At 40.7% G+C, this 11,733-nt stretch overlaps 1 protein-coding gene across 1 annotated transcript; it reads left to right on the top strand.

Annotated features, from left to right (window-relative positions):
• The first annotated feature begins 346 nt into the window (after window positions 1-346).
• LOC101752913 lies at window positions 347-8,328 on the top strand. Its single transcript, XM_004975148.3, has 13 exons — window positions 347-647; window positions 1,253-1,297; window positions 1,392-1,440; window positions 1,596-1,644; window positions 2,005-2,075; window positions 3,918-3,976; window positions 4,074-4,172; window positions 4,909-4,966; window positions 5,290-5,426; window positions 5,506-5,562; window positions 7,329-7,426; window positions 7,677-7,867; window positions 7,972-8,328. The coding sequence occupies exons 1-13, from the start codon at window positions 606-608 to the stop codon at window positions 8,040-8,042; spliced, it is 1,026 nt and encodes a 341-aa protein (XP_004975205.1). The 5' UTR covers window positions 347-605; the 3' UTR covers window positions 8,043-8,328.
• The last annotated feature ends 3,405 nt before the right edge of the window (window positions 8,329-11,733 follow it).

Genomic DNA, 11,733 nt, shown 5'->3' with positions numbered 1-11,733 from the left:
TTTTATTTAAGCACTAAGATGGTACCAAATGAAAAAAGTTGGAAGTACAAAGTTGTAGAACTCGTCGAGATCTACAATTTTTATATAAAGTTTATCTTCATCCGAGTTCATATGAATTAGTTATGATTTTTTAAATGTGTACAGCCGAGATGCCGAGAGGAGGGAAGTTACCGCTGGTTCAAATGACGGTAGATTGCACCTTCCGCTGTTTCAAACGCAGGTCTAGATTTGCAATGTTTTTTGTTAAACCATGTATTTTTGCAAAATACTAAAATAAAAAATAAAAAAATAAAAAAAGACCTGTCGACGCCGACAAGTCCAGCAAAGTATCGGCCCACCAATGGACGATATGCCCACCCGGTCGGGTCCTCTCCTTCCTCCTCCCCGGCCAGAGCTCAGAGACACCAAAGCCAAAGGCACCACCACCGGCGTCCTGCGGCCCCCATCACCGCTCCCCAACCCCTGTGCTAAGGGATCCCGGTGGCGAACGCCGGAGCTGCTGGTTGAGCGTCGACTAGGAACGGTAACGCCAGCTCTGCCCGTGGTCGGGAACGGTGTTCCTTCTCACGCGAGGGAGATAGGGCATCGGTGCCGTGTTGGGATTCATGGGCTCCCGCACCTCGCCTCCTCACGACTATCTTCACATGGTGAGCCCTTTCACCGGTTCTTTCTCACTGAACCCTAGCTCATCCATCTCCACATCCGACGAACACAGACAGATTCAGGTGCCGAGGAACGACAGTTAGCTCGTAGCTCTTCAATCTAAGCGCTTGGCAGTCAATTTCTAAATTTGACAAATCCTAAACAAATCGACTTCTAGTTATAGTTGCTGCTCGAATTATTTTTCTGTTCCTTTTCCGTTCTAATTCGCTTTGTGTAATTGGGGAAATTGTACCTTTCAATGTTCTAGTTGAAATTGATCTTCCTCAATAAGCAATTCAACGGTTGATTGATAGATCGATCCATTCAATCCGTTTTTTTAATAAGATGATGGCTACAAACTGTTAATATGTCTTATTTTGTTAAGTCATCGATCCCTTGTTCCCAGGCTGATATTGCACTGCCATTTTTGCAAAACAAATAAGGATTCCTAAACAATAGCGAGTAAAACAAAAACAAATATGGGAGTCATTCCACCATTGGAGCACCTGTCGTTTCATACCCATTGCAGTTACGTTTATGTTCTTGAACATAATAGCACTTTAATGTTTCTTTTTCACAAAAAAGCACCTTAATGTTTTGTTATTTGCAGCATGTTGAGCAACTAAGGAGGCGACATCAGTCATTATCAGAATTGGTATGTTATCATTTGCCTGTCTGATTTCTTGTTACTGTGGATATACTCTGGGGGATGTTAAGAGGTCTTCTGCCTATCCTTTCATTTACCACAGACTTTTGCAAGGGATGAAGATGCAAAACTTGAGACCACAAGGGCAAGGCGTAATAACCTTTTCTTTCTCTCCCTGAGAATATTATTAGTATCACGAAAGGGGGCATTCTACCCCTCACATGTTTAGTCATTCTATAGGAATGCAATAAAGCATGTAAAAATGTGCTGTCTTAACTCTTGGTATTTTGATCCTTTTGTTTTGCAGTGTCAAACATCCTCAAAAGGCATGAAGACTTGAAAGAGCGCCTTTCACGGTACTCCTTTGACTTTGCAAGAGCTAGATGCAGACCAGCTTACTATTTAAGATAATTATTGACTTAATTGTTTAGGTCCTTTGCCCATTTAGCAATTTACAATTGCAAAAATTGTTTCTTTGTTCAAATTGAGAGCTTACTGTAAACTGCGAGCTAATAACTTTTGTTTCCTTTTCCTCCTTTCCTTCATTCCTCGCTGTTCTGCCTCAGTTCAACTGTATTTCTAAATCTGTTCCTAACTGTTGTACCTCTTGTGATGGTGCTCAAATTGGAACAGGAAAAGTAGGCAAAATAAATTTTAGTGTTCCGAGAAATTTGATACTTTGTGAAACCATTATTTGACATAATTTTCTATTCTAGGGATTCTGATAAGCTGATTTTTGAGCGTCTGCAGAAAGAATTTGAGGCTGCTCGAGCTGCTCAAACTGAAGGTATACTTTGTGATGCTACATTGGATTTTTATTATCTACTCCCTCCGGACCCTTTTTGTTCGAACACGTAGGAGAGCTGTGTATCATTATATTAAGATGAAACCTCCGGAGGACCCATTTCTTAGGTGCGTCCCTGTTTTTGAAGAAGTCAAATATATTAGGTGGCTGGATGTATCGAGGTGTTTTAAGTTGCTTGCTACCAAATTCAAAGTGGCCTATTAACTCGAGTTTTGCATGCATGCGAACTGTATTGAGGCGGATGTATGACAAGGCAGTGATTAATTGGCAAGCAATAGGCGCTGCATGCAAATTCGGATAAACAAAACGTTGCCAGCGCGGTGGGCCAGTGCAGGCTGCAGCGCTCCACGCATGCATGCAAATCGCAGAGTTACTCCTCGTCCTGGTTAGGCTGCAGCACACCACTCAACGTCGATGTCTTGGTATCTGAATTTCTAATCGTTGCACCTAACAAAATGGCCTGGAGGGAGTAGTTCTTTAGGAAGTAAGCTTGTCAGTTCATATGCTATTGATATGCGCACAGATTGTGGATATAAGCATGGGTGAACTAATAATGCTATTTCACATGAATTAGTAGTCTCTCTTGAACTTCGTATGGCAAGATGAAGCTATTAACTATGATTCATATATTTTTTAAACAAATTGGTTATTACTTAGAAGTGTCTTTTCTGCTAACCTACATAAATGTTGCACAGTTTTGGAAAAGGCATTTGTTGATCATGTGGTTAACATTTGTTCAATTAGAACTAACCATGATAGGTTTCGAGCTTGAACTTTCATGTTCTGACACTGCTATTGTAGCTTATATTGCTGATTAAATTCTGACAGCGCAGTTCAACGGACTGATAGAAATTTTAATAACGCACTACCTGTGATATCATTTTGAATATTCCTGGATTTGGGAGGCACATTACCACTGTTCTAAATAGCTTATTTGAGAAGTTTTTCATTACACCTGAATTCGTGCAAGCTGTTGGATGAAAATGGAAAGCATGATGCATTGAGAATACTGTGTCAACATGCTGTAATCGATAACTTCCTTTAGATTGTTTGGATATTTGAGTTTACGGTGTTTGATCTGTAGATCACAGGGATACAGATCAAGAACTGTAGGTCTATATCATAAACTCTGCATGTTGGAATACAAATCAGTGTTGTCATTAGGTTAATGATATATACTTCCTCCAAGTTGGGTCTGAATATAATATTGGGGGCAAGTTTTACAACACTTCAAAGTGGATTTGAAAAATAATACTGTTGAAAAGATATAGGTGGAAGGAAGCCCTAGCAACACAGCAGTATTGGACATGCTACGGTAGATTTGTCGCATTTCTTGCAGGTATCAGCTTGTTTTGAGCTCAGGTGGAATAACCTCTGCGCAAATTAAATTTGATGGGGATGATTGCATAAGTTCCCTGAACTTGACCTCTAACTCCATGTTTGTCCCCCTTTTTTCAGCTTTGCACTATTACCCCTTCTTTGCCAAGCCAAGGGACAATGATGCATTGACTTGATTAAAGTAAGGGCGATATTGCAAAGTTGAAAAGGAGGGCAGACATGAAGTTAGAAAAAGTTGGGGCAGAATTGCAAATGGCCCTTTATCGGAAGAAACTAAATGCATAGTGTAGTTTAGTAGGATAGGCTGATAATATGCCTGGCTTGTTTGCTGTTTTATCTTGTAATTTTCTGTACTGCTAGCATAATCTCATACTTGGATTTTACTAGATGTAGCATTTAACTTCTAATACCAGCACCACATTGTTGTGCTCTGAATTGTATCTTTCTCTTGGAAAATTGCCAACACGCTTTTTCTGCCTTCTGTAGAAATTTCAATAGATGATGATGATTGGAATGATGGTTTGCTAGCTACCATCCGTGAGAAGGTATTTAATGTGTTTCAACAGTCTAATTTTCACCTTTTTCTTGTCACATTCTGCGAATTCTGAATTTTCGTTGAGTTTGCTCAATCTCGTGGACCAGGTCCATATGGAGGCTGACAGGAAGGCCATGGCTAACCAAGTAAATGTTCCAGCAGATCTTCCATTTCAATCAAAGACTACATATAGGATTAGAAATAAGGTAACATGCTCTCTAGACCATTGATTTAAAATCTAGCTTTGTATCTGGTTAGCATGCAGGATCAACTTGTTTCAATCTAGCTTTGTGTTCCTTTGGTAGGGTTGTTTTCTCCCCTGGTTGATTTGCTCGGGTTAACCTTTGTTATTTCCTCTTGTACTGATAGTTGTTCAATTTTGGCTCTACTACAAATAAGAGATGGCTAAGTTGGGATTGGGATTTAGTGGCATATTACATGACCCCTTTGTCATCACAATATACTAGCCGGTGATTCTGTTGGCTGGGCTGGGTACTGGTGTTCATGAGTTGAAATTCTGCTTCTGAGTCTAGAATTTGCAAAACATCTATACTGGTTACCTCCACAACCAATCTTCACAATATACTAGCCAGTGATTATGTTGGCTTGGCTGGGTAGTGGTGTTTCATGAGTTAAAATTCTATTTCTGACTTTCTGTGTCTAGAATTTGCAAAGCATCTATACTGGTTACCACCACAACCAATCTATCTGTCAAACCAGTGTTGTGGACTTTCAGCTGCCTTATGCATTATCCCAGCTTGTACATGGCTATGGTGCCCTTATGAATTAGCGTAAAACACATGTTATGCAGCACCATCATGCTATTATTTTTTTCTATTATGAGAGTCATCATGGATAAAGACTAGGTATGCTAGATTTAATTTTCCTTAATTTGTCAGTTATTTTTTGCATATTGAAACTTATTTTTCTTCTCTTTAATAGGTTATCTATTGCTTGGATGGAGCGAGAATTGGCATACAGTATGAGACATTCTTTGCTGGTGATTACCCTTTATATTTTTAGTTTGGTTTTTTTAGAGAATAATTTTTAGTTCGATTTTTTTATTTGTGTACAGAATTACGAGAATCATTCAGAATACCGCATGTGCATAGTGCAAAATATTATGCTATAGTTTAAAACTATTTGTACAGAATTATACACTGGGATTTCCATAACCATAACTGCTTGCTATGTACAACAGAAACATTATGCATATTAAACAGTTTCAAATAGGAGGAACCATTTACTAGTGCGAACAAATCGAACTAAAAAAGAGAATGACTCTCATAATTCTGTACAAATATTAAGAATTCTATTTTGCAGGTGAGCCTTGTGAAATATTTCATTGTGTTTTGGAAAGCAAGTCATTCCTGGAAAAGATGACTGTGATTGAGCACACCTTACCTTTCTTTCTGCCCATACGCGAATTGGAAAGTGATCTCCTGTCATCTAATGCCATTGTATGTTTTCTCACAGCACTTGCTTTTACCATATGAATTGTGTGAAAAGTTCTATATGCTAACATGTTTTTCCTTGCAGAAATTTATTGATCACCTTGAAGAAATTTTACAGGCTTATATTGACAGGAGAGAACAGGTCAGTATCAGCTATTAGGAGTCAGTCCCACATGTAACTTATGTATAATTTAATATTCAGATTTCCTTATCTTCTATTGTGTAATGCTAGAAATTACATAACAAAAGTATTGTCCGCCTCTGCTACAGTAATCTGACTTGCACTCTTATCTTTTAAACAATTGATCTAGTCTAGGTGAGGCATAATGCATATGGTCTGTTCAGCTGAGCTATCTCCATGTTGTTCAACTGAATAGAAATATTTAATATGTTTTTGTGTATAACTCCAGGTGGTAATATTTTCTATTTGTCATGCAGAAGTTGTTTCATACTGATTTTTACTAATTATATTTCCATGCTCTACTCTGGCCGAACAAGACCTTCATATCTCGTATTCTTATTTTCATATAAATTTGCTCTGTATAAAGTCAAAAGCTTTGTAATTATGAAAAAACCATCATTAAAGATATCACCACAGATGATCTGTTAACTTTGTGTTGCAAAAACTCTAATGAAAATGGTTGAAACAACTCTACCACTTGTTTGTTCATCGTTGCATAAGCTGAACCCTCTTGGCTAGTGTCTTGTGCAAACATTGGCCGGGCAACAGCACATGGCAGGAGCTGTGCTCATTGCAGTTTTATTTTCAGAAAATGAGTAACTATATCAGATCTTTGTTCTCCATAACTTGTAAGGAGATGTCACATAGGTCCATGAACTCTGAAAGTGTATTTTTGGGTCCATAAACTTGTTAAGTCGTTCACAGCAGGTCCATAGCCCTCCACATGGGCATCTAGTGCTGACATGGCACGCTGACTGCGCATCTTCTCTCTCATCCCTCTCATCTTCCACATGGGCATATGCTTCATGGAGAAGCAGATGAAGAGCTCCGTGCCGCCACCGCCGTTGACATGTTTGATGAAATGCTAGAGGGAGAGAGAGGAAGATGAGAGGGATGAGAGAGAAGATGCCCAGTCAGCGCTAGATGCGCATGTGGAGGTGTATGGACTTGGGGGAACGACTTAACAAGTTTATGGACCCAAAAATGCACTTTTGGAGTTTGTGGACCTAAGGGTGCGTTTGGCAGAGCTCCCAGAGCTGATTCTCTGCTGCTCTGCTGAATCCAGCAGGAGCTCTGCCAAACAGTTTTGTTAGAGGGAAGTGATTTTCTACCGATTCTGTGAAGCGATTCTCTGAAATGAACTTAGAGGCTGGGAGCTGAAAAAAGTAGCTTCTCCTGATTCTGTGAAGTGATTCTCCATCCTAATTTTAAGAGTTTATGCTAAAGAATCAAAGAGGATCACTTTCAACCATAGAATCACTTCTCTCAGAGAATCAGAATCAGATGGAGCTCTACCAAACAGACCCTAAGTGACACCTCCTTACAAGTTGATGGACTTCTGGTGCATTTTACTCTTATCTATATTTGGACTTAATTTTTTAGTGCTCTTGTTCTACATATATGTGTGCATTTAGCCACAGTACAGCATACCAATCTTCAATTTTTGCTCATGTAATACTTTATGTATAAATTGACCAATTTGTCGTACTGGTTGATTTTTGGTTCTGTTCCAGTATTAGAAAACGGTATAGATGAGTCATGGATCCTTTTTTTCCCTTTTGCCAAGGACGCATTCTATCGTTTGGTCTCAGCTGTTTTCGAAGTTTGGCTGTAAAGATTGTTAGTAGGCTCGTATGTGAGCTGAAGACGGATAGGCCATAGAGCTACTGCAATGTGTTTTCTTCGACAGCAGATTGTTAATTATAATTTTCTATTTCATGTTCAAGGTTCGGCTTATCAAGGAGCTCTATGGGAACCAAATTGGCGAACTGTTCCACAGTCTTCCTTACAATGTGATAGAGTTTGTCTTGGAGGATTTTGAGTGGTAAGGACAATAACTGCTAATAATGCTAGGATTTGCACCAGTCAAGTTCTGTTCTGTTTCGAGTACAGCTTTGTAGAATATGTACAACTAGAAGTCTTTCATTTTTCTTTTGCTAGCACCGTCTTGAATGCTGCCTGCTGATTTTAAACATGCAAGTTGTTACCCTTATTTTTTATTGGCCCTTGGCTTTTGCATAGTAAGCTGCATGTTTTACCTCTTCTAGAGACTGAAATATCAAATGTTTGAGCAGCAAGATTACAGTCAGTATCCGATATTCAGATCTACTTCTGACCCTGCCGAGTCAGGCAAGGGTCTTGGCTTGGCCACTTCGCTCGTCCAAGAGAATATCCACACGAAGCAGCAGTGCGTCAGCTGCACAGCCGGTACCATTTCACCTTTCATACGCTGAGGAAGCACTCAAGACATTGTGTCTACCAGAAGGTCCCTATGCTGCCCCTTGTCTTCACCTTGCCGTACAATATACCCACAGGTTTGTGCGGAACTTTGTTCTGATCTGTTTCCTCCCTCCCTGTTCTGTGTTTCAGCTTACGCGGACATTGTGCTGGACCTACCCCATGCTCTCAAGAGGATTCTCACCTCTCAGGACAGTGACTGAATCATGCGTAGGGGATGCTAATGAAATTAAGGATTTCAGACTACAAACATGGAACTGGTGTTGAAGATGTTCGGAATCTTGTAAAAGTATAGGCTCTAGTTGCTGGATTGCGATTTGGGTGGAAGGAAGGCATACACGTTTGCTCCTTTTTTTTTTTGAAGAAACATACACGTTTGCTCCTTCGACCGCTCAAAATATTCCAGCTGCTATAAAAGCAGATATTGTAGTCAACATACAATTTTATCAATTGTTCTCACAGATGCATACGTCTATGAAACATGCGTAACTTGAGACTGCAAATTTTAAACGAGACTATGCTAGTTTTGAATTTTCACAAGAAGTTGACAGCAGCAACGTCCTCTACCTCACAAACACGTAAAGCACTTCTGTCACCGCAGACACCATTAGGTCTACGAGCGGGCAGTGGAGAACGATTGCCTGACGAGAACAGGGCAGTGACCGGGCAGCGGAGAACGATTGCTCGACGAGAACAGGGCAGTGTAACAGACGGTCAGGCGTAAGAAGCCGGAAGTCGGAAGATGTTTAACATGCTCGATCGCAGGTGTTTAAATTGTAACGTGTCATGCTTTACTAGCTTATGTCACGTAAGTGGGTCCCAGAGGTCAGCGTCGGTAGCTGAGCATATATAGGTCAGCACCCTGTATCTGGGCGTCAGGGTTTCTTGTCCGACCTTCCACCATCTATTCTGTGTCCCTCCTGTGATTGGCACGTCCCGGTGATCACCGGCGGCCTAAGGTTGTTACAGATGGTATCAGATTCAGCTATCCACGGCGCGCCCGCTGTCGATTCGCGAGATTCCGTCAGCGTTAAGTTGATAAACTGTGTCAGTTTTGGGGATCGAGTTGTGTGTTGTGCTGCACCGGCCACGATTTGTTCTCCCTGTAATTCCTACATGCCATCATCTCCGCTTGCGGGCGAATCAACTCAGAGGCTCAAAATTGTTCCTGGATTCGTGGATTTGGAGGCGTTGATAGCGGCGATTTGGAGGCATGTGGTGGCAGTGACTCAAGATCTGCATCAAGGCACGACGTCGAGCAATTCGACGGGTGTTCATGGGAATGGGTGAGTGCCGTTGTTATTCCTGCGGCCTTGAGTGTTGTTATTCCCTCTAATATGCCATTGTTATTCCTTCAGCTTGAGGTTTCCCCAAACCAGTTCGTAGCTCGCTCGGCTTGAGGTGCACGCACCACGGCTTCCCCTAGGCCTTCCGTGCAGACTCAAATTCTGCTCAACAAGATAGATGAGACAGCGAAGAATGATGAGGAACGCTGGAACTTGGTACTGGAGAATATGGATTTGCTATTTTCCAAGGTAGAAGAGATTGATCAGAACCAACAAAAGTTTGAAGTGAAAATTGACATCTCAACGAAAGTGATAGAACAAATGTTGAAGGATCAACAGACCATGGCTAAACAGCATGCAGTGGCTAAGTTAAGGATGAATCAAATGCATTCAGCGGACGATGCATCACCTAGCCCTACAGATTCAGATACTAATGCTGATAACCAATTTACCAATCACCGGCCAACTGCTAGTGGAGCAAGAAGACACTTTCGTGCAGGAGTTTCTCATAGGAACAATGCTAGCAACAGGGGAGGGAACATAGGCTTTATGCCAAAGATGAATTTATCTAGGTTCAATGGCAAGAACCCATCTATTTGGAAGGATAAGTGTGAGGACTACCAGAATCTATGTGGACCACTGCTGCTTCTCTGCATATGGATGATAATGCAGAAAGATGGATGTAGGTATATAAGCTGAAATATGGGTTGGGCTCTTGGGAGGCTTATGACTACAAACATGCCATTGATGACTTGCTGGAGTTGTAGCAAACACGTTCTGTAGGATTATGCAACTGAATTTGAGGCATTACAGTACCAGATCACTATGCATGATCAAGGAATAGGTGATACATATTTTGTCTCTCAGTTCATCAAGGGTCTCAAGCCAAAGATCAGATATCAAGTGCAGGGTCTAGTGCCAGGGACTATGGAAAGGGCAGTGATGCTGGCCAAGATACAACAAACTATTCAAGATAAGAGCAAATACAAGCTGCAAAAATAGCATGCTTTATCCAGGCAAAGCACTTCTGCTACAACAAAGTTTGAGCACAAACCACAGTTGCCCCAGAGCCAGTTGGACAAAGAAAGGCAGTTGAGATACTATTGTAGAAAAAATAATCTTTGTTTCTATTGTAGGGAACGTTATGACCCTACTCACGCATCCAAGTGCACAAAAAGAACCAAAGCTCAAGTTAATGCCTTAGTCCTCAATGACCTAGGTGTGAACCTAACTGAGGATGTATTAAACCTGCTGGAGATTGAAGATGCCCTAGCTGAGGAGTTCTGTTTCTTATCATTGAATGCTATTTCTGGTACAGATGAATGGGAAGCATTAAGGCTCAGATCTCTAGTTAAACACAAGGTGATGCTTATGCTGGTGGACAGTGGCAGCTCTCATTTCTTTGTGAGTTCTAATTTCCTTAAGAAGGTTGGCATCACACCTATACCAACTACTCCCAAACAAGTCAAAGTAGCAAATGGGGAAATTTGGATCACTAATACATATGTTCCACAAATGGAGTGGTGGATACAAGGGCCTTCATTTACCACTAATATGAGGGTCTTAGACTTGAAAGCTTATGATGCCATCTTGGGATATGACTGGATAAAGAATCATAGTCCCATTAATCACCATTGGGAAAATAGAACTATGGAATTCCTCCATAAGGGCCAATAAATTTTGTTGCAAGGGGGTGAAACCTGTGAGTTTACAACTAGAAGAGCTTCCTGTGGAGAGAATGGTTGAATGGTTGGCTAGCAATGATGTATGGGCTTTGGCAGTTGTTGATGTTCAATCATCCGAAGACCCAACAGGCTCACTTCCTCTAGTAGTACAAGAAGTGTTAACTGAATTTCAGGATGTTTTTGAAGAGCCTCAAGGCCTATCTCCATAAAGAGAGTATGATCATTCCATCCCTACACTTCCTAATGCTATTCATGTTAACTCTAAGCCTTATAGATATTCTCCACTACATAAAGATGAAATAGAAAGGTAGGTTAAAGAGCTATTAACTGCTGGCTTGATTACACCTAGTTCTTGTCCCTATGCTTCACCTGTGCTCTTGGTGCAAAAAAAAATATGGGAGCTAGCATTTTTGTGTTGACTATAGAAAGTTGAATGATATAACTATAAAGAATAGGTTTCCAATGCCTTGGATAGATGAAATCCTAGATGAGTTAGCCGGGACACAATATTTTTCTAAACTATTTATGAGATCTGGCTACCATCAAGTAAGGATGAAGAAGGAAGATGAGTGTTGACGCTCGTTATTGACACCTTTTTACCCCTGTTTATCTTCAATAATGACATGAATTTAATACCTAAACTATTGATCATACCTAATAAACTGGTCATTTTCACATATGCAATATATTTTGGAGGATATTCTATTTTCGCTGGAAACTAGGCTTAATGGAGCATATTTGGATAAATCCTGAAACAAGCAATGAGCCAAAGAAAGACGAAGGCCAATGGGCCTAGGAAGGGCCTAGGCCTATCAGCCTAGGGTCCCATGGCTCCATCTTGTGCTCATTTTTGGCAAGCAATCCTCCAAGATGACTTAAGGACTAAGTTTGCCAAGATATGGCAAAGATTAGTTCGGGATCAA

This window comes from Setaria italica, chromosome VII, assembly GCF_000263155.2.
Source record: "Setaria italica strain Yugu1 chromosome VII, Setaria_italica_v2.0, whole genome shotgun sequence".
Lineage (NCBI taxonomy): Eukaryota > Viridiplantae > Streptophyta > Magnoliopsida > Poales > Poaceae > Setaria > Setaria italica.
Note: the sequence above shows the minus strand (reverse complement) of the source record. Positions and strands in the feature narration are given on the sequence as shown.

Excerpts from the sequence above, each read along its gene's own strand:
- LOC101752913 (XM_004975148.3), top strand. The coding sequence starts at position 606 with ATGGGCTCCCGCACCTCGCCTCCTCACGACTATCTTCACATG. Across the intron at positions 648-1,252 it reads CTCACGACTATCTTCACATG|CATGTTGAGCAACTAAGGAG; the intron begins GTGAGCCCTTTC and ends TGTTATTTGCAG. Across the intron at positions 2,076-3,917 it reads TCGAGCTGCTCAAACTGAAG|AAATTTCAATAGATGATGAT; the intron begins GTATACTTTGTG and ends TGCCTTCTGTAG.